The sequence below is a fragment of the Dendrobium catenatum genome, unplaced genomic scaffold, assembly GCF_001605985.2.
Source record: "Dendrobium catenatum unplaced genomic scaffold, ASM160598v2 fragScaff_scaffold_772, whole genome shotgun sequence".
NCBI lineage: Eukaryota > Viridiplantae > Streptophyta > Magnoliopsida > Asparagales > Orchidaceae > Dendrobium > Dendrobium catenatum.
In genome coordinates, this window is record NW_021319234.1 from 239,603 (window position 1) to 263,939 (window position 24,337).

The 24,337-nt window shown below is 35.0% G+C and overlaps 1 protein-coding gene and 1 pseudogene across 1 annotated transcript; one reads left to right on the forward strand and one right to left on the reverse strand.

Moving 5' to 3' along the window:
- Positions 1-2,588: 2,588 nt before the first annotated feature.
- On the forward strand, positions 2,589-15,808 carry LOC110101748 (T-complex protein 1 subunit eta). Its single transcript, XM_020829791.2, has 14 exons — positions 2,589-2,786; positions 2,890-3,150; positions 3,818-3,943; positions 4,034-4,237; positions 5,291-5,460; positions 5,622-5,757; positions 5,829-5,945; positions 6,130-6,249; positions 6,347-6,445; positions 6,519-6,608; positions 8,583-8,664; positions 8,748-8,836; positions 8,926-9,000; positions 15,444-15,808. The coding sequence occupies exons 1-14, from the start codon at positions 2,772-2,774 to the stop codon at positions 15,543-15,545; spliced, it is 1,686 nt and encodes a 561-aa protein (XP_020685450.1). The 5' UTR covers positions 2,589-2,771; the 3' UTR covers positions 15,546-15,808.
- A 537-nt stretch (positions 15,809-16,345) lies between these two features.
- LOC110101694 overlaps positions 16,346-24,337 on the reverse strand; it is an 11,823-nt pseudogene continuing 3,831 nt past the window's right edge.

A 24,337-nucleotide genomic window follows, 5' to 3' on the forward strand; every position in this document is an offset into this window, starting at 1 on the left:
AAGGAATAAATGGCCAAAAGAGGTTTGTGTACCTGATCAGTACACCCCTGGTACTCCGAGACGGTTGTATATATTAAATAAGTAAGCATTTTAATATGATACTCATTTTATATGCACATCTTTATATCAAATGACATATGCATAGAACATCTAAATTATCTCTCATTCATATGACAAACATGATTGCATGAGCATGTTTAGGATTAGAATTTCTATTGAGCGTTAGCTCACTCCCTAGTTTTGGGAAATTTCAGGAGAACCTGGTAGAAGAGATGGCTGACAACCCGAGGTTTACTTATAGTCGTCGTACTCCGGGTGACAGGTTCATTTATTGTAGTTTTACTTGTTGTACTTCCTATCTTTTGGATGGCTTATCCTAGCATGTTTAATTTGAAGTTAGCCATCTGGTATATTTTGAAAACACTTTTTGGAATGATAAAAAAAAATGTTTAAAGGCGCTTTTTGTCTACAAAAGATTTCATTGAATAGTTTTATTTACTTGAAGAATGATTAGTTACTTATATTACATGTCCGATCTCGTTCCCGCCTTGTATCTACGAGCTAACCGGGCCGGGTCGTGACATCCTCGACCACTGCCCCGCCACCGATCTTCACGCAGGCTTTCGCTGGATTTCCTCCCGGTCATCGACTGTCTCCGAACTTCCTCATGACCACCAGTTATCGCTTGACTTATACATAGCAACTAAAGTCGGATTTACACCTAGCCACTAACTGTCACAGGATTTCAGCCCAACCACAGGTTGTCACAAAACTTCCACCGACTAATGTCGAATTTACACCCTTCCACAGACCGTTGTCGAACATCTGCCCAGCCACCAATCATTGTTGGACTTCTTCCTAGCAACTAGTTGTCACTCTACTATGATCTTTCCGACCTCCATCTCTTGTTGATAATGGTCCTTCCAACAACCTTTACTCGATTATGATCTTTCTAATCTCTATAGTCTGACTGTGGTCCTCTATCACCCAATTACGTTCTTCTCACTTTTTTTCCTTCAAAAAAAAAAAAAAAAAAAACCACTTTATCCCCACTGAAGTCTTTCTAACCGCCATCACCCGTCGACTATAGTTCTTCCGACCTCCATCTCCTAATTACGGCCTTTGTGACCACCTTCGCCTGACTGTAGTCTTTCTGACCACCATCATCCGACGACTACAGTCCTTCTGACCTTTATTGCCCAATTACGATCTTCCTAAGCACTTTCATCCGATTATGGTCTTTTCTAACCATTGTTGCCCGCCGACTACGATTTTTCCGACCTCCATCACCCAATTACAATCTTTCCGAACACCTTCGTATGACTACGATCTTTATGACCTCAGTCACCCACCTACTATGGTTCTTCCGACCATCGTCACCTTACTACGGTCTTTCCGACCTGCGTCGCCTGCCTATTATGGTACTTCTAACCAAACAAATATGTCAACACTAATTCTTCCAATTCTCACCATGTAATGCACTCTATATGATATATATTTGCTACATCGAGCAAAGGCATTCTTCCCAAGGAAGGGCCTAATTTCTAAACAAATGCAAATACTAGTGGATTCATTTAAGCTGGGCAATGTCCCGTGAGTTCTCTCCCTTTTAAGTGGTTTCCTCATAATAACTCCAGTGTCTCTTATGAACAAAACACCGTTCTCTTTTTATTTGTATGTGTATTGGATCTTCTAACGAAGCTAAGGCACTAAACTTGATATTTCTCCACCAACGCGAATATTCTATGATGTAACAAATCTTACTAACTAGTCAAAAAATTCACTTGGGTTGAAAGAATATTTGGAGGTATTTAAATTAGAAACTTTCAAAATTAAATTCATGACCATATAAAATCATTAAGATATTAAAATGCCAGATAAAATATATATAATCAAAGGGATCAAATATGAATGGTTCGATTGAGTGTTTTAAATTATGATCAAATTTATCAAAACATCACTGTCAAAAAGGGGATTAGTACGGTTCGTTTAAGAGCTTAGACAACTAGAAATCATATTATATTTCCTAACAATCATAATTGATGACCACCATCAATAATTGGCGCCACTATCGTCTAGCTATCATCATCATGCCATTAACATCCACCCTATTATCGAACATTAACTGTGTACTTAGTACATCAATAATAAAAATAATAATAATTTAAAATATGCAATTTAGTTTTCTTCAATTGCAGGGAATAGGAATGTGTTGCTGACCAAAAAAAGAAATCGCAGATGCGGAAAATGAAATGTGAGGATCTTGCCAGTAGGAAAATGAAATCACGCGGGCGGCAAGACGCTGACGACGGACGTGAGAAATTGAATCGCAGGCGTGGCCATATGGTGGCGACGATGCGAAAGCCAGCGACAAACGCAGATGAGCATCTTGAATTGCTGCTCGATGAGCTCGTTTTCCCATATCGAGTTGAACTTAACTTGAGTTCAAACGCGAGTTGGAGCTCGGTATTTGACAATCAAGCTTGACTCGAACACTCCATAATTCAAGTTGTTTGACACCCATAGTAGGCAATAATATATATATTATATTATAATTGATTATTACAAAAGGACATAACCAAAAATTTTTTCTCTTCTTAGGGTTTCAACATAAAAAAAATTCCAGTTTCACTTATTATCTTCTATATCTTTGCTTGCTAGATCTTCATACAATACTTCGATAGTAAAGGCTACCTAAACCCTCAAGCCCTAACGCAAACTTCGATCATTACTTCTCTCCACCGTACTCCCTGCACTGATCCTGCGCAACAATGGCGGCGATGTTGGTGCGTTACTTCTTATCCTTCATCATCTTGTTCGTCAGTTCATACAAAGTTAGAACGTGGGAGGTTGAATCTGATCTGGTTTTTGTCTGGTTAATGATTGCAGCAACCACAGATCATACTTCTGAAAGAGGGGACGGACACGGCACAGGGGAAGGCGCAGGTGATTTCAAATATCAACGCGTGCACAACGGTGGCTGATGCCGTGCGGTCGACTTTGGGGCCGAGGGGCATGGACAAGCTCATCCATGACGATAAGGGTAATACCACCATCTCAAACGATGGCGCCACGATCATGAAGTTGCTCGATATTGTTCACCCCGCCGCCAAGATACTCGTGGATATCGCTAAGTCCCAGGACTCCGAGGTGAATGGCTTTTCCTGGTGTTTGGTGCTAAATATTTTTATGTTTAAGCTTGCTGATTCTGGATTTTTCAGTTTTGGAATGGCGCTTCGAAGGCGCCGTGTTAGGATTAGTGAATATTGATTTGAGTATAAGGGCATTGCAGCGATTTGTTTCGTAATTAAGGATGGAAACTTGTAGCCTTGTATCTACTATATATTTTAGGGTTTAGGTTTTGCGGTGGTTTGATATAAGGGAATTTCTAGTTGATTAAATTGTGAGTTTTTTTTTTTTTTTTTTTTTGCGTTCTATCAGCTCTAGAACGGATGGTTTTTACATTTATCTTAGGATTTTATTATTGAAGAATACATGTACGGTATGAACGACCAATTGATTCGTTAAAAATGTTATCAGCATAAAATTTGGTGACTTGGAATTAAAAAATATTTGAAATTTATCGTGTTTGTTTGAAACTTTATACTTCTTTCCTGATAGAATTCATGTCATGCTTAGTGCTTCTATTGATGAGTATAAAGCTTTGTTTCTGATGATCCGGTTAGCCTTAAAGCTTGAATGTCTCATGTTGATTGTTAAAGTGTGAAAAACTTAACCTGTGTCAGCGAGAGTGTGAAATTATGCGGAAAGTTTTGTATATATTTGCTCATACGTCATGACATTTTATACGTTGCAGGTAGGTGATGGAACCACTACAGTAGTGCTCCTAGCAGGAGAGTTCTTAAAGGAGGGAAAACCTTTCATTGAGGATGGTGTTCATTCTCAAAATCTGATACGAAGTTATAGAACTGCATCTCGTTTGGTGGGTATAAAAAAATCTCTGCCCCCTTGTTTATTTAGTAGCTGGATAAACATTATATATTTGACTGAAAATGGGTTCACGTATGTTTAGGCAATTAACAAAATCAAGGAACTTGCTGTGAGCATTGAGGGAAAAAGCCTCGAAGAGAAGAAAACTTTGTTGGCAAAATGTGCTGCAACCACACTTTCTTCAAAGCTTATTGGTGGTGAAAAGGAGTTTTTTGCATCAATGGTTGTGGATGCTGTTCTTGCAATTGGCGATGATGATAGATTGAACTTGATTGGAATTAAAAAGGTAATTTTTACCCTCGCTTGAAATCCATCGTTTTGGAGCATTGTAAAAATGAGATTTTAGTGCTCTTGTGTAAATTTTTTTCATTGATGTCTTGTTTTGATAAGTTGATTTTGTATTTGTTAAATAGTATAAATAAACTCTCTACTATGTACCTCTGGGGAGGTATCCATTTCTGCATGCACGCTACATGTTTCCTTGCTGTTAAGGTGCTCATTTCCTCACTCTTTAATGGTTTGATTCTATGAGCAATAAGTAAATATAGTTTGATACATTTAATGCAATTGATATCATAATAATCCTAATTAATAGTATGCATGATTGATGAGGATGCTTAACGTTGAATTGCATATCTATCAATCTGGCAAGTTAATGAAAATTTTGTACCAGTAGTAATGTGTTTGCTTATGTTTCCATAAATCGAAGGTAACTATGTCCAACTTCAATAAGAATCATTTCCTTAATGTCGTTCTTATGATCTTATCCTACACTGGATGCTTTATGACTGCTTTTTAGGTTGTGAGATTTACATTTACTCTTTCAACTGACACTTGTTAACTTATATAATATAAGCTTATGCCAAACATCAAATTTTACTTCATTGGTAGGAAAATTTTTGTGTTCAGGGATGCAAGTGCTTTTATTGGGACTTGTCTTGTTATGTTTTGGTTCTGGTTCCGAGTTTGCTTCTGCTCATGGACATTTTAAATGCTCTTCTGCTCAAGTTGTTTTCCATTATACATAGGGTTATAAGGATCATTCTTCATAAGGTGCAATTATCTTGTGTATTGTTCTTCTATAGTCTGACGCACTTCTTGCTCTGAACAGATGAGGTTTTAATTTCATATGCATTAGCATATTGTACCTTAGCATATAGTTTTTCATCTTGTTTTCATGATTAAATGCACTTCTTGCTATGTTAATGGATCAGTGTATTTGCACTTATTGGGCCTCTTAAAAAGCTTTTGATCTCTAACCATCTAAGAAATCTGACTTGCTTAATCTTGTTCATTTTAATTGAAATATTTAATGCTTAGTATTGTTTTTTTGTTGCAGGTACCCGGGGGTAACATGAGAGATTCATTCCTTGTCAATGGTGTAGCCTTCAAGAAGACGTTTTCTTATGCTGGTTTTGAGCAGCAGCCAAAGAAGTTTGTGAAGCCGAAAATTCTTTTGTTGAATATTGAGCTCGAACTCAAATCCGAGAAGGAAAATGCTGAAATCAGGTATAGAGTTTTGCTTCCCTGGGATATGCTTATATTATATTTTGTAATATAAAATTCTCGTAAAAGAATAACTATAAAGAAGTCATCATGGATTATAATGTGCGACATAAGAGACCCGGATTTGGAGAACACCCATACTTCATGTTTATGTTTGCTTGCAGACTCTCTGATCCAGCACAATATCAGTCAATTGTTGATGCAGAGTGGAATATCATCTATGATAAATTGGATAAATGTGTCCAGAGTGGAGCAAAAATTGTTCTTTCTAGATTGGCAATTGGTGACCTTGCAACACAGGTATTTTTTTAGTCTATTATCATATTGTTTAGAATAACTTGTCCATTACCATAATGTTGTTTTTTATTTAGTATTTTGCGGATCGGGATATTTTCTGTGCTGGTCGTGTAACTGAAGAAGATTTGCAACGCGTTGCCGCTGCAACAGGTGGAACTGTTCAGACATCTGTGAACAATGTCATTGATGAGGTAATTTCTTATAAACTAATAATTATATTTTGTTGCTTTTGTGATGTGAAGAAATACTTCTCTCTCTATACACACACACAAATACATGCATGCATACATATATTTGGTTCTTTCCTTTTGGCTTGAACTCCCTTACAAACTCATTTCTTTAGTCTTTACATTTTAAATGCTTTGTACTTTAAAGGTTCTTGGATCTTGTGAGCTATTTGAGGAAAGGCAAGTTGGAAATGAGCGCTTCAACATATTTAGTGGTTGCCCTTCTGGCCAGACAGCTACAATAGTTTTGCGAGGTGGTGCTGATCAGGTTACTCACATGAGATGATTATCCCTTACAAATCAGGATCCAAATTTATTTTGTTTCCTTTTCCCTGCTTTTATAACTATAAGCATACCTTCTACAGTTTATTGATGAAGCTGAAAGGAGCCTACATGATGCGATTATGATAGTAAGAAGGGCTGTAAAGAACTCCACTGTTGTAGCTGGTGGCGGTGCGATAGATGTAAGAAATTTCCTTATAATCATAATATTATGTGTTTACCTGTGCTGGATTAAGAATTCACGTAACTTAACAGATGGAAATTAGCCGTTATCTAAGACAACATGCAAGGACAATAGCTGGCAAGTCACAGTTGTTTATAAATTCATATGCTAAGGCTCTTGAGGTAGGATGCGAAGCTATTCTACATTTCTACCAATGTTTTATTATTTTGGCAGCTTTAATTTGTTTTTCTAGCGTTGCTAATTGTTTTTGAACTTTTGTCTTCTTGCATAGTGCTTGAATCAGAACTAGTATGCCATTTTCTAGCTCAAACTTACCATCGTATCTGTTGTTTGGCTTGTTTCATGCTACCAAATCTAAAAGAAAAGTTATGTTATTCCTTATAGCTTCCTCTTTATTAAGTTTTTGGTCTACTCGAAGTATTGCTATTTGCTGTTCTTCAAGTTCTTTAGTCCAGTTTGTTTCAAAGCCTTGGAAATTAAAATTTGCTCAAGTTTCTTCTAGGTGCTTATCTTGCATGATCATGGAAACATATATTCTTTGTAACATTGCCATTTTTAATTTTGATGGTCTCGACTCTTGATCGATATTGGTCTAAAAACGGCCACAAAAACAAGGTTTTACTTAGTTTCTTCTGAAACTTACCACATTTGATAATTTTGGATGAAATTATGGCCGAACTGTCATTGCTGTCCCAAAAATGCCAGCTCAATGACAGCCCCTCTTCACTCCCCAAGAGTAAATTTCCACCCGACACACCAGGGTAAATGCTGATATCAAAATATATGTTGTTCATAGTTACCATCCCAGATCTTTTATTATAAGTTTCTAACATAGAGAGCTATAAGCATTTCTATGTTACTCCACCGTGTGTAACATCCCATAAACTCATCCCACTCAGCTCCTGGGATAGATTCATGAGTAAAGCCGTTCATTCCACCCTTATACCTTTTTACATGAAGTATGACCCAGTTATATCTGTTTGTGATAAATGCAGAGAATCAAAAGAGATATGGGAAGAGAAGGCAGGAGATATAAAGGAACACGAGTATGCCTTCCCATGGAGGCTGGATGATCACTCCTTGATACTTCTTATGTTGTAGAAAGTGTTGATTGAACACTGATTCTCATTTGATAGCTTCTCTTCTTCCCTCTTCTATCTGGAAAAAGCCCCAAAATCCCCTCAGTTATACGAAATAATTCCAAAGCTCATGGGAGACACAACTGCCAAAATCCAGTTGCTAATTCACTCATCACTGCCGGCATCCCAGAATGAAATAAGATTATTGATACTCCTTTCTACAGACTTCTTTCCTATTCACCATATGTGAAGCATGGGTGTGATATAGTGATACAACTTTGGCATGATACTGATGTGCTCGTATTGTCTGTTGAAGACTAGGATTTAAATATCGTTGAGGTGTCGGAGGAAGGTGCTCTTGTCAGCTGGGAAACATCTAAAATAAAAAATTTCACCAAATTATCCTGACTTAAGTTAAAACTATCTAGAGGTAGCAATTTATGGATGATGATTTGATTGGTCTTCAAGCTTATAATTAAGACCAGTGCATGGGTGATGAGTTTAAAATTATGCTGAGTATTTTTTTGGAATATAAAAATTATTTGAGAGGGAATGTAGATGATGTAAGAAGTTTATTTTACTTTTCCTGCTTTCCTACATCTCTTTCCAAGCGGATGCAAAAACAAATAGCATAATATTATAGCAAGGAATATTGTGAAGAAATTGCTAAATTGGAGCCCTTTTAGGGGCTTGTATGCATATATGCCTTACTCTTCCCTATTGCTGGAGAAAGGAGCCTATAAATTTAAAGAAAAAAACCAATATTAGATTCAGTATGAATAAAATCCTCTTAGAACTTTAATATATCCAAGATGATTGTAGTTGAAAATTCTATCTTGTTGCTTTTTAATTTCTCTTTACTAGTTTCCAATGTTAGCCCTTCGCAAATTGAAATGTGCAAATATATGGCATGCCCAAGTATTGTTTTAAAGCAGTGCATAAGATTTGGACTGAATCTCTGTTAAACATTTTTGCTGCTCTGGTTATATGCATGACATAAGAAGTCGGAGATATGTTATTTGACATTCTTTCTTGGTTGAATCATGCATTGTGCAGGTTATTCCTCGTCAACTTTGTGACAATGCCGGATTTGATGCAACTGATGTGTTGAACAAGCTCAGACAGAAGCATGCATCTGGTAATTGATATTTGCCATAATCAAGAATTGCAGTGGAAACTGTGGCACTTAACATTATTGAATCTGGTTTTATGCTCTTTCAGGTGAAGGTGCAAATTATGGTGTAGATATAAATACAGGTGGAATTGCGGATTCCTTTGCTAACTTTGTATGGGAACCTTCAGTAGTGAAGGTAATTTCTCATAGTTGCTAGTTTCTTTCTATTATCTTATTTCTATTTCTGCACATCCTGTTATAATAACTATAAAATCTGAATTTCAGATTAATGCTATAAATGCTGCTACTGAAGCTGCCTGTCTTATCCTGAGTGTAGATGAGACGGTGAAGAACCCTAAGGTAAAGTGCTTTTCAGAGGCTGTTTTTATTGTTGGCTTTGATTATTTCTTTATTACTTTGCCGTGCTTTATGCATTATAAGGATTTCTATTCCATCTCACACATTTTAAGGATTTATATTCCATCTCTTTTGAATGAGGAATCAACTTGGAACCTACATTTGCGTTGTTTTGTTTGGCCATTGGGTGATCTCAATCACGTGTATTTGTAGACGGTTGCATCTAAATTAAGGAAACTTTTTTTTTTTAAATTTGAATGAGTGTCTAAACTTTAATGCAAGTTCTTCACGAGATGATTATCATATTAATCAACTATATCAATCATCTTAGTGACGTTGAAGGGAATCACAATTGCCTTTCATGAGCGATATTGTCAATTATGTATGTCATTCTAAGGAGGTCATTATTGTATGAAAAGTAATTAATTTTGTTGCATCTTCCTTTGCTTAATCACCAAAGGTGATCGTTATCATGCAATTGTGTGTATTTGGATTCTAATCATCAAGGGGCATACAAGGCATCGTTCTCATTCGCCTAAGTAAGCAACATATTTGAAGTAGTTAAAATCATGATGGGATGCACATTATTTTTATTTGTTTTATTATTAGGTCTCTATATACTTTTGTTATGATCATTGATGGAAACCTTTTTGATCCTTTTTTTAATCTCTTGAATTTGTTTTCATTGTGAGCTTTTTTTCCATGAATTCAAAAATTAATGGAGAAAGATTTGAACAAGTTAGTTACACAGGATTCTAGAAGTATGATAATGGCTATATTCAATCATAAGAGGCAACCCTAGAGGAAGAGGTTTCGGTCTGGTTTTATTTTTGTGGGACAGAGAGATCGGGAGGTGAAAGGAAACATGCTAGTTTAGAGGGTTGAGAGAGGGAGACAACATTTTAATTCAATTCATAATGATGAAAAATAGATTTCTTCTCATCTTATTTGTAGAAATAGGGTCTAGAAATTTAATTTAAAACTAATCTTATCATCTATTCTATATTCTAAACTCAAGTGAAATACTATCAGTTAGTTGAAATTTAAAAGTTAAAACCAATGTTATCCAATTGGATGATTCCTAATAAAACTAAATCTAATAAAAATGAATTCAAGTTGAATTCCATGAACTTGTTTGATGTGAGGTCAATTTATACTTTAGGCCTAGTCTTGAGGTTGGATTTGGTTTTATAACCGTGTTACGTTAACTCAGAGCTAGAAGAACTTACCTGAGAGAGTTAGAACAATGGCATGCTTCAACCAGATAAGACATCATCTTCATTAATTCTTCATGTATGATCCATTAGTTTTCCACATGAGGTTGATTCTTCTAATGAACCAAGTATTTGTGTACTCTTGAAACAAATATTGATATGCTTCATTAATTCTTTATCTCACTAGACATTTGCAAGAGGTTGTATCCTGGTGTATATTTTTTGCTGATGATATTCTTCTTGTTGATAAGACTAGAGAGGGAGTTGAAGGTAAACTTGAATTATGGAGGTCAACCTTAGTGTCTAAACGCTTTAGTTTGAGTAGATTTAAAATTGAATATATGGAGTGTAATTTTTGTAATAATAGATCTAGTGGGGGGATTGTGACTTAGAGTGATCAAGTCATTGATAAGAGCACTCATTTTAGATATCTTGGGTCTATTGTTCAAAGTGATGGTGAAATAGATGGGGATATCATTAGTAGAATTCAAGTTGGATAGTTGAAGTGGAGGAATGCATCAGGCTCGTTGTGTGATAGAAAAGTCCTTTTCAAACTTAAGGGAAAATTCTATAAGATGGTAGTGAGACCTGTAATGCTTTATTGTGCAGAATGTTGGCCATTAAAAGAGACACATAATATTAAGTGTTGCAGAGATGAGGATGCTCTGGTGTATGAGTGGCTTTACTCTTAAAGACAGGATACGAAATTAGCATATAAGTGAAAAGGTGTGAAAATGTTGGAGTAGCTCCACTGGAAGATAAGATTAGAGAGAGTCGCCTTAGATGATTTGGTCACATAAAACGGCGGTCATCCGATGACCCGGTTAGGAAAGTAGATGTAGTAGGTTTGACTTATGTTAAGAAAGGCCTTTCTTTATTAGATTTAGACGAGAATTTGACTCTTAAGAGGACATAATAGAGAAAAAGGATTGATGTAGCTGACCCCACATAGTGGCATAAAGGTTTGTTGTTGTTGTATTCATTAATTCTTTATGCATGGTCCGTTAGTCTTTTGTATGAGGTCGATTCTTCCAATGTACCAAATATTTGTATACTGTTGAAGCAGACATGATTTTCTCAGGAATGATTTGCTCTAATTTTCTATTTTGTGCAACAAAAGTAGATAAATGAATAGACACAACAACATCATCTATAAATCTAGAAGTTCTACATGAAGGAAGAACACACCTATAGGAAGCCTTGATATTGTATTTACGTATCATTGCTAAACATATGAATTTAATTAAAAATTTGAAGAAAATATATCAAATATCATTCTGAATTTGGTAAGATTTTTATACAATGATCAAAATATTTTTATAATTGTTATGATATATTTTAATGGGTTCCAAATCATTGTTGACTGAAATAATAAAGAAAAAGGGGAAGCAAATTAAAAAAAAGGGGGAAAAAGTGCTCTATTAATTGAATCAATACATTGTTTCATGAAACGATGCACCTCTTCGGCAACTCAATCAATAAAAAAGGTAAAGAAATGAACAAGTAAAGAGAACATATGTTATGTTCTTTGCCAAAATCGTTTGCTTTCTCGCTCCTGCACCTTGACACCACCCCGATCGAATGAACTGACCTCATGTCCGACCGGCCCTAGCACACAAGCCTAGCACGTGAAGCCAACCAGCTCGTCCGATTCCGTGGAACTCTTGTCCCGAATTGGGACTACTTCGCATGCGACAGTTTTGCCGAACGTCCGACGCCCTCACGTCAGACCAATCCCATGTGCAAGCCCGAGCTCCGACTCCTGCGCTTCGACTGTCGAACCCGAGCGCACGCCTACTTCCGATTCGGCAAATCCTGACCAACCGCCTACACCCCATGCGTCTGACGCCCTCACGTTGAACCTACCGCCAGCGTCTGATGCCCTCACACCCTATCCGACTGGTCCTTACTCCAATCCGCTCCTGCACAATCCCGTTATCCAACCACCCTTTCATAATTTTTACTCTATTTGTGTGCACGATATAGTTGATTACGATAAAACAGGGAGTTTGCAGGAGTATTTTGGCCATTTACTGCACTGTCGTTTTTATTCAATTCCTGGAGAATTAAATAAAATTTTAAAATTTAAACTTGATTAAAATAAGTATAGATATATAATTTTAAAGCAGCATGTAGCAGATACATACAAACGATCTATTATTTGAAATAAGAAGGGTTATAATTGCACAAAACACAGTGGCTAAAGACTTCTCTATTGAAGCATTTTTTGCAATTAGTCATCTACCTGACATTTCAGTTCAATATGCTTTTTAGGATAAATTTGGTATTGGGGCACATGACATTAAATCTATTGCATGCTAAATTTAATATAGATGTGGGAATTCATCAAGTGATTCATATGATATAATGCTAGATAATTATTCTAGTAAGGACGATAAAATATATTGAAAAACATTATCGATGATGGTTGACTGCACCTCCTGAGAAAGTAGCATAATAATAAGATGAAACTCATTGCTAATCATTATAAATTCTCAAGTTGACAATAATTAAATTAATGGTTTATTTGTTACTTGATTTTTTAATTTTACTTGCACTTTTATATGCAGAGACATTAAATATAGGTTTTGATGTTTTCAATTTAATATTATTGTCTTTCAATATGAGAGTTCAAATGTTGAATTTATTATAATGGAGTAAATCCAATTCACAAAGCCAGAACGACCTAACAATATCCATGGGTAGTATCAGACCGTGTTGTATCAAAATAACCATCCAAGTCAATAGGTGACCATAAGAAATGTCTCTGCCTCATACAACGATGAAAGAACTTTTTTGTGGCTTAGCCTTTTGACTGCATCTAGTCAAGTTGGCTTTATATACTATTTCCATTGGATTGCAAACGTTTATGATTCGCTTTCATCTCTTGTTATTGCTAGAGGCGTAATTGTGGAAGATATGATATCTTTTTCAATATTCAAAATCTTGTGAGCTGGTGACCATGCATTATATAGCAGCTAAATGTTTATTTACTTAAAAAGAAAAAAAAATGATATAAAACTCTGGAACTTGGAATCATGCATTTCCTGAATCCTCGCGCATGCTTACTCCATCTTACCCACACACAATCCCTATAACCTCTTCATTTACATGATCTCCACTCCCTCAAAATCCTCATTGGTGCTCTTTCTTGGACATGTCGGACACGTCTTTGACTCAACTTCCACTGCTCACTTGACCTCCTATTCCCACAAGATCCCTGTCACAAATTCTAAGCATACATCTTCCTCTCTTGCTTCTTGTCTTGCTCAACTCCCATACTACAACACCATCTTCTCTTGACCCTGCTAGCCTCTCGCTGTTTTTTTAAGCATATTAATGATTCATGCATTAACACAATAAATTGAAAAATTCATGTCGTGATTAGTTGACAAGTTTTATGCTAGCTGTCGACTACCTAACGCAACCATCCACTGTTCTCATTCAGGACTTGGGACCTAACAAGGCTGGAGTAGCTCCAGTGGAAGATAAGATTAGAGAGAGTCAACTTAGATGGTTTGGTCATATAAAACGGCGGCCTTCCGATGCACCCGATTAGGAAAGTAGATGTATTAGATTTGACTTATTTTAAGAAAGGTAGAGGTAGACTTGAAAAGACTTGGTTTGAAAATATTAGGAATGTCATTTCTTTTTTAGACTTAAATGAGAATTTGATTCTTAGGAATACCCAATGGAGAAAAAGGATTCATGTAGCAGACCCTACTTAGTGGGATAAATGCTTGTTGTTGTTGTTATATTAATGATTCATGCCTATGGCTTCTACAATTCTCACTCTCTAAATCATATATATTATTTCTTACCCTTAGTTACTCGATCCCTTATTCTAGCTCATCTTGTCCTCGTAGTCTTCCTCTTTGACAATGGCCTAAGTGATCGACTAAAATGGTGGCATACAAGTGTACGTGTTCCTTCAAGTAATGAAATGATGTGTGAGAGTATCATTTCCATGAGGATCGAGTTGATATCGCTAATTTTTATTAATCTTTTAAATTATTCTACCACACTTGAAATTTTAAGGAAAGTAGGAATTAGTAAAGCTAAAGATATTTTTAATGATTGATCTAATTTGATAAATAAATTGAATTTATGATTAATTGGGTGATAATGTACATGTTGATTAGGTCTATTGAATGTAATTGTGAATCAAAACTAGTCTTATTCAAGTGCGTTAGAATTTCTAGCTACGTGATCAATAGCAATAGGACTATCATAATCAATTCACTTAACTACTATGATATCATCTCTTTAATGGTTCCAAAATCTTAAAAATGCATATGTTTTTAAGTTTTTGTTTAAGTCTCTCTAAGTGTTCCGTTACATCTCTATCGAAATCATTAGTTTACATTAGGTATTAAATTTGTAATTGGCCATATTACAATAAAATTAAGCACGGGTCTTCAAAGAGAATTGAAACAATTGTTAGCAAAGATAGTGATTAAACCTAATCCAACATTGCACAAATCACTTCAATTGAATCTTGTATTCAGAAATAAATTTTAGCCACTGATTTGCATACTTAACAACACAAAACAACACAAACTTTATTGCAGATTAATAACAAAAAATACAAGAGTTTGGAAAGATAGAACCAGGGCAAAACTGTAAAAATCATGTCCGTCCTTCCTCCAAGGAATTGCTCCCAGCTCCTCTTACAAACCCTCGCACACTTATACTCTCTAAAACTCATTGAAATGAAGCAAAAAACAAACCCCCTCCCCTATCACAATTTCAGCCCCTATTTATACTTAGCTCAAAAATAATTACCTAACTGCTATGGTGAGCCCATAGGTTTGTGGTGCTCCTTCTGTAGTACTGTGGCATTGATCTTGTAGTGTCTAATCGCCAACCTTTTTGTCTTCTTCTAGTTCCAGCAACTGAGGCAATTCTTTGCTCATTGTTTTACAAGCTTCACAAAGTATGTCATATCACGAGTCAATGCCCTCGATGAATTCTTGTATTTGATCACGAAGATGCTTAAATTATTGAGGACCCTTTGCCAATTGATTTAGGTGGAGTAATATTAAAATAAAATCATAAAATGGGGACAGTTGCTTCGTTGAACAAGGGATGGTCGACTTCCTTTATCTAAGCTTGAATGGATGGGTGGTAGTTGTCTTTTACGCTTTACATGCTCCCATTTAAAAAAAAATTCTTAGCTCTGTCACTTCATGTATGGATTCCACTAACTGCTTTCCTTGTTGATAACCTTAGTCGGAGAGTGCCCAAGGCGAGGCTGCTGCAAGTGCGATGGCTGGTCGAGGGCGTGGACCGGCTTTCGGTGGTCGCGGTGGAAGAGGCATGAGGAGAAGGTGATCGAAGGAAAGAATACTTCAGTAACTCCCAACGTTAGTGCTTTCTACTTGAATCATATTTCCTATCTCTCTACATATTTTGACATGTGTGGGGTGCTTCTTTTAAGCTTATTAGTTTTTTTCCCCTTTAAGTTGATGTTGAATATGAAGAATGTGACTAACTTTTATTAGAATGGATAGCAAAATTTCATGCAATGTTACATTTGTTTGAGATATTGTTTTATCTGATCTATTCACATGATTTTGGTAGAACTTTTTGTATTATTTAATGTGTTCCAACTTTCTTTGGAGCTCATTGTTTTGTTAAGTATGAATTCTTCTCTTTTTTTTTGTCCCTTTGCTTGTATGAAAGCTAGCTATCAAATTGAGAACAAAATCGGCGGTCATAATTTTTATCAGAATGAGATTTTGTTTGTGACAGTTTTCATACTGTTTTCTAAAGCAGGTTTTTAGTTCAAAAATTTCTTGAATTAAAAATTTTTGTATTATAAAGTTGCTTCAGAAAACAGTAAGAAAGCCATCCCATACGAAACTGGAGTCTCATCAAGCATTGAATTTACTTTGAGATCAGTGCACATAGCTTTTATTTGATTTTTCATGTATTAAACTCATCTTTGGTAATTTTCTCACACAATTTTCTTTTTTGATTCATTTGATTGATGCATGATCAATGAATAATCACAATCTAATTCAAATACGGAGCGAAAAAGTATCGTAAACAAACAGAAAATTAGAAAGAAGATCAATAATTTATATTATTTAATGACTAAAATTAAGCTCTACAATATAATAATAAAGCCATCACAAACAACTTGGTGGGATCATTAGTCCTGAAGAATGTCCAGAAGCATATTTGCAAAATGATTTTGCTGGTCTCTCTTTATATGTGAGCTTTATGTTACTCATTCCAAGCCCCTTGCAAGGATTTGTAGGGCTACAATCAAGCTTGATTGCTATAGGAGATGCTGATGTTCCTTCTATGTTTTTATACTCCACATCACTTATTTGTATGCCTGAATCCTATGCAAGAAAAGGAAGAAGAAAAAAAGCATTGTTTGGTTAGTGATGATGATAGGAGAAAGTAGTTTTCATGGTAATTTTAGAGATGCAACTTTCATTTGGAGAGATTATTACGTGCAGAGTTTGGACATAGATAATTATTCGGTTTTGTGACTGTGAATAGTAAAAATGGAGTTAATGTTCACCACTGTGCGCTTTATTGCGCTTTTACCATTCCTAGTCGCAAAATTGAATGATTATCTGCGTTCGAACTCTGCATGTAACAATCTCTGATAGCTTTTGGCCATCATTTTTTCGTTGTTTTCATGGAGTTTTTGTGATAGAAATCTGTTTTTGAAAGTAATAAGAACTTCGTGTAGTTAGATGAGAGAGGTCTTACCTTGTGAGGACAATTTTGATTGTGGGGGCAATAATTTTGATCAATGATGATTGGATTCATAACATTGTTCATCACCACATGCTTGAAAATAATTCCTCTAACATAGCCTTCAACATTGGAGCCCCATGTCTTTATTCTTAGACCATTTTCAGATCCCACAAATTCTATGATTTGTACTGTCACATTCTGCACACCACCTTCTTTTAGTCCTTCATCTTTTCCCAAACTCCCAATGCTTTCAAAAATAAAAAAAAATCAAATAAGAAATTTGGTATATATTTATATATGAAATATGTTTATTATTTTAATATTAATGATATAATTAATATGATTTAAAAATTTAAGTGTTATTTAAGTAATTATAAAAATTTATGTTTTTTATAAGTAAATATATAAGAATTTTGTAATATATATATATATATATATATATTATTATCACAGTACTATAATAATAATCACAATCATATATCCACATTTATTTCCAATATATTGTGGCAAATAAAACATACAACAACAACATCAAGCCTTTAGCCCACTACGTGGGGTCGGCTACATGAATCCTTTTTTTGCCATTGTATCTTGTTAAAAGTCGATTTCTCATTTAAATCTAATAAAGAAAGATCATTTCTAATATTTTCTAATCCGATTCTTCCAATGTACCAAATATTTGTATACTCTTGAAGCAGACATGATTTTCTCAGGAATGATTTGCTCTAATTTGCTATTTTGTGCAATAAAAGTAGATAAACGAATAGACACAACAACATCATCTATAAATCTAGAAGTTCTACATGAAGGAAGAACACACCTATAGGCAGCCTTGATATTGTATTTACGTATCATTCTAAACATATGAATTTAATTAAAAATTTGAAGAAAATATATCAAATATCATTCTGAATTTGGTAAATTTTTATACAATGATCAAAATATTTTTTATAATTGTTATGATATATTTTAATGGGTTCCAAATCATTGTTGACTGAAATAATAAAGAAAAAGGGGAAGCAAATTAAAAAAAAGGGGAAAAGTGCTCTATTAATCGAATCAATACATTGTTTCATGAAACGATGCACCTCTTCGGCAACTCAATCAATAAAAAAGGTAAAGAAATGAACAAGTTAAAGAAAACATATGTTATGTTCTTTGCCAAAATCGTTTGCTTTCTCGCTCCTGCACCTTGACACCCACCGATCGAATGAACTGACCTCATGTCGACCGGCCCTAGCACACAAGCCTAGCACGTGAAGCCAACCAGCTCGTCCGATTCCGTGGAACTCTTGTCCCGAATTGGGACTACTTCGCATGCGACAGTTTTGCCGAACGTCCGACGCCCTCACGTCAGACCAATCCCATGTGCAAGCCCGAGCTCCGACTCCTGCGCTTCGACTGTCGAACCGAGCGCACGCCTACTTCCGATTCGGCAAATCCTGACCAACCGCTACACCCCATGCGTCTGACGCCCTCACGTTGAACCTACCGCCAGCGTCTGATGCCCTCACACCCTATCCGACTGGTCCTTACTCCAATCCGCTCCTGCACAATCCCGTTATCCAACCACCCTTTCATAATTTTTACTCTATTTGTGTGCACGATATAGTTGATTACGATAAAACAGGGAGTTTGCAGGAGTATTTTGGCCATTTACTGCACTGTCGTTTTTATTCAATTCCTGGAGAATTAAATAAAATTTTAAAATTTAAACTTGATTAAAATAAGTATAGATATATAATTTAAAGCAGCATGTAGCAGATACATACAAACGATCTATTATTTGAAATAAGAAGGGTTATAATTGCACAAAACACAGTGGCTAAAGACTTCTCTATTGAAGCATTTTTTGCAATTAGTCATCTACCTGACATTTCAGTTCAATATGCTTTTTAGGATTCATGCAATTATATGATATAAATTTGGTATTGGGGCACATGACATTAAATCTATTGCATGCTAAATTTAATATAAATGTGGGAATTCATCAAGTGATTCATATGATATAATGCTAGATAATTATTCTAGTAAGGACGATAAAATATATTGAAAAACATTATCGATGATGGTTGACTGCACCTCCTGAGAAAGTAGCATAATAATAAGATGAAACTCATTGCTAATCATTATAAATTCTCAAGTTGACAATAATTAAATTAATGGTTTATTTGTTACTTGATTTTTTAATTTTACTTGCACTTTTATATGCAGAGACATTAATATAGGTTTTGATGTTTTCAATTTAATATTATTGTCTTTCAATATGAGAGTTCAAATGTTGATTATTATAATGGAGTAATCCAATTCACAAAGCCAGAACGACCTAACAATATCATGGGTAGTATCAGACCGTGTTGTATCAAAATAACCATCCAAGTCAATAGGTGACCATAAGAAATGTCTCTGCCTCATACACGATGAAAGAACTTTTTTGTGGCTTAGCCTTTTGACTGCATCTAGTCAAGTTGGCTTTATATACTATTTCCATTGGATTGCAAACGTTTATGATTCGCTTTCATCTCTTGTTATTGCTAGAGGCGTAATTGTGGAAGATATGATATCTTTTTTCAATATTCAAAATCTTGTGAGCTGGTGACCATGCATTATATAGCAGCAAATGTTTATTTACTTAAAAAGAAAAAAAAATGATATAAAACTCTGGAACTTGGAATCATGCATTTCCTGAAACCTCGCGCATGCTTACTCCATCTTACCCACACACAATCCCTATAACCTCTTCATTTACATGATCTCCACTCCCTCAAAATCCTCATTGGTGCTCTTTCTTTGGACATGTCGGACACGTCTTTGACTCAACTTCCACTGCTCACTTGACCTCCTATTCCACAAGATCCCTGTCACAAATTCTAAGCATACATCTTCCTCTCTTGCTTCTTGTCTTGCTCAACTCCCATACTACAACACCATCTTCTCTTGACCCTGCTAGCCTCTCGCTGTTTTTTTAAGCATATTAATGATTCATGCATTAACACAATAAATTGAAAAATTCATGTCGTGATTAGTTGACAAGTTTATGCTAGCTGTCGACTACCTAACGCAACCATCCACTGTTCTCATTCAGGACTTGGGACCTAACAAGGCTGGAGTAGCTCCAGTGGAAGATAAGATAGAGAGAGTCAACTTAGATGGTTTGGTCATATAAAACGGCGGCCTTCCGATGCACCCGATTAGGAAAGTAGATGTATTAGATTTGGCTTATTTTAAGAAAGGTAGATGTAGACCTGAAAAGACTTGGTTTGAAAATATTAGGAATGACCTTTCTTTTTTAGCCTTAAATGAGAATTTGATTCTTAGGAATACCCAATGGAGAAAAAGGATTTGTAGCAGACCCTACTTAGTGGGATAAATGCTTGTTGTTGTTGTTTGTTTAATGATTCATGCCTATGGCTTCTACAATTCTCACTCTCTAAATCATATATATTATTTCTTACCCTTAGTTACTCGATCCCTTATTCTAGCTCATCTTGTCCTCCGTAGTCTTCCTCTTTGACAATGGCCTAAGTGATCGACTAAAATGGTGGCATGCAAGTGTATGTGTTCCTTCAAGTAATAAAATGATGTCTGAGAGTATCATTTCCATGAGGATCGAGTTGATATCGCTATTTTTATTAATCTTTTAAATTATTCTACCACACTTGAAATTTTAAGGAAAGTAGGAATTAGTAAAGCTAAAGTATTTTTAATGATTGATCTAATTTGATAAATAAATTGAATTTATGATTAATTGGGTGATAATGTACATGTTGATTAGGTCTATTGAATGTAATTGTGAATCAAAACTAGTCTTATTCAAGTGCGTTAGAATTTCTAGCTACGTGATCAATAGCAATAGGACTATCATAATCAATTCACTTAACTACTATGATATCATCTCTTTAATGGTTCCAAAATCTTAAAAATGCATATGTTTTTAAGTTTTTGTTTAAGTCTCTCTAAGTGTTCCGTTACATCTCTATCGAAATCATTAGTTTACATTAGGTATTAAATTTGTAATTGGCCATTTTTACAAATAAAATTAAGCACGGTCTTCAAGAGAATTGAAACAATTGTTAGCAAAGATAGTGATTAAACCTAATCCAACATGTGCACAATCACTTCAATTGATCTTGTATTCAGAAATAAATTTTAGCCACTGATTTGCATACTTAACACACAAAACAACACAAACTTTATTGCAGATTAATACAAAAAAATACAAGAGTTTGGAAAGATAGAACCAGGGCAAAACTGTAAAAATCATGTCCGTCCTTCCTCCAAGGAATTGCTCCCACTCCTCTTACAAACTCGCAATTAACTCTCTAAAACTCATTGAAAGAAGCAAAAAACAAACCCCCTCCCCTATCACAATTTCAGCCCCTATTTATACTTAGCTCAAAAATAATTACCTAACTGCTATGGTGAGCCCATAGGTTTTGTGGTGCTCCTTCTGTAGTACTGTGGCATTGATCTTGTAGTGTCTAATCGCCAACCTTTTTGTCTTCTTCTAGTTCCAGCAACTGAGGCAATTCTTTGCTCATTGTTTTTACAAGCTTCACAAAGTATGTCATATCACGAGTCAATGCCCTCGATGAATTCTTGTTTTGATCACGAAGATGCTTAAATTATTGAGGACCCTTTGCCAATTGATTTAGGTGGAGTAATATTAAAATAAAATCATAAAATGGGGACAGTTGCTTCGTTGAACAAGGGATGGTCGACTTCCTTTATCTAAGCTGAAATGGATGGGTGGTAGTTGTCTTTTTACGCTTTACTGCTCCCATTTAAAAAAAAAATTCTTAACTCTGTCACTTCATGTATGGATTCCACTAACTGCTTTCCTTGTTGATAACCTTAGTCGGAGAGGCCCAAGGCGAGGCTGCTGCAGTGCGATGGCTGGTCGAGGGCGTGGACCGGCTTTCGGTGGTCGCGGTGGAAGAGGCATGAGGAGAAGGTGATCGAAGGAAAGAATACTTCAGTAACTCCCAACGTTAGTGCTTTCTACTTGAATCATATTTCCTATCTCTCTACATATTTTGACATGTGTGGGGTGCTTCTTTTAAGCTTATTAGTTTTTTTTCCCCTTAAGTTGATGTGAATATGAAGAATGTGACTAACTTTTATTAGAATGGATAGCAAAATTTTCATGCAATGTTACATTTGTTTGAGATATTGTTTTATCTGACTATTCACATGATTTTGGTAGAACTTTTTGTATTATTTAATGTGTTCCAACTTTCTTTGGAGCTCATTGTTTTGTTAAGTATGAATTCTTCTCTTTTTTTTGTCCTTTGCTTGCATGAAAGCTAGCTATCAAATTGAGAACAAAATCGGCGGTCATAATTTTTATCAGAATGAGATTTTGTTTGTGACAGTTTTTATACTGTTTTCTAAAGCAGTTTTTAGTACAAAATTTCTTGAATTAAAAATTTTTGTATTATAAAATTCTTCAGAAAACAGTAAGAAAGCCATCCCATACGAAACTGGAGTCTCATCAAGCATTGAATTTACTTTGAGATCAGTGCACTATAGCTTTATTTTGATTTTTCATTATATACTCATCTCTTGGTAATTTTCAATAAATTTTCTTTTTGATTCATTTGATTGATGCATGATCAATGAATAATCACAATCTAATTCAAATACGGAGCGAAAAAGTATCGTAAACAAACAGAAAATTAGAAAGAAGATCAATAATTTATATTATTTAATGACTAAAATTAAGCTCTACAATATAAATAATAAAGCCATCACAAACAACTTGGTGGGATCATTAGTCCTGAAGAATGTCCAGAAGCATATTTGCAAAATGATTTTGCCTGTCTCTCTTTATATGTGAGCTTTATGTTACTCATTCCAAGCCCCTTGCAAGGATTTGTAGGGCTACAATCAAGCTTGATTGCTATAGGAGATGCTGATGTTCTTCTATGTTTTTATACTCCACATCACTTATTTGTATGCTTGAATCCTATGCAGAAAAATAATGCATTGTTTGGTTAGTGATGATGATAGGAGAATAGTTTTCATGGTAATATAAGAGATGCAACCTTCTTTGGAGAGATTATTACGTGCGGAGTTAGGACGAGAGAATTTGTTTGGTTTGTGACTGTAAATAGTAAAAAGAGTTATTGTTCACCACTGTGCGCTTCTGGCGCTTTTACCATTCATAGTTGTCAAAATTGAATGATTATCTGCGTTCGAACTCTGCATGTAACAATCTCTGATAGCTTTTGGCCATCATTTTTTCGTTGTTTTCATGGAGTTTTTGTGATAGAAATCTGTTTTTGAAAGTAATAAGAACTTCGTGTAGTTGATGAGAGAGGTCTTACCTTGTGAGACAATTTTGATTGTGGGGGCAATAATTTTGATCAATGTGATTGGATTCATAACATTGTTCATCACCACATGCTTGAAAATATTCTCTAACATAGCCTTCAACATTGGAGCCCCATGTCTTTATTCTTAGACCATTTTCAGATCCACAAATTCTATGATTTGTACTGTCACATTGCACACCCCTTCTTTTAGTCCTTCATCTTTTCCAAACTCCCAATGCTTTCAAAAAAAAAAAAATCAATAAAATTTATATATTTATATATAAATTGTTATTATTTTATTATGATAATTAATATGATTAAAATTTAAGTGTTATTTATAATTAAATTATGTTTTTTAAAGTACATAATAAGATTTGTAATATAATATATATATATATATTATTATCTTGACTAATACAAGAGTAACAAATGGAAGTTATTTTAATAAAATTTTTGATTAAAAATGATAATTATAATTCGAGTATGATTTTTGGATAAATTATTTTTATTTTAATAAAATAAATTCTAGAAAAAGATTGAAAGGCCATTTACCTTATACCGTGGCCTGGACCACAGATGACACGTTCGATCCAAAGGGCCGAAGTTCCCGGCCCAATAGAAATGCAGTCATCTCCCGTTTTGATTCTTGTATTTCTTATATAGACGTTGGTGGACATTTGGACGTGGATTCCATCAGTATTTGGGCTCCTTTTGGGCCGAAATGTTAGCCCACTAAGTTCACATTGTCACAGCGATGAATCACGATGTGGAATAGCTCGCTGTCGATGGATGTGAGCCGTCTGATCTCGATGTCTTTTGAATTTGTGAATTCCAGCGACTGTGATTTAGCCAAATGTGATGTCTTTACAAAGGTTGAATTGCCATAATTTTATTAAATGAAATGATTTATAAGAACAATAAAAGATAATATATTATTAAAAATATATTACAATAATAAATATTATAAATTATTAAATTGCTACTATAAATATTAGTAAAAAGAATATTAATTTAATAATATTTTTAAGCATAGAATTTCTAATAGCTATAATGCATTTAACTCCATCACCATAATTATTTTTAAGCATA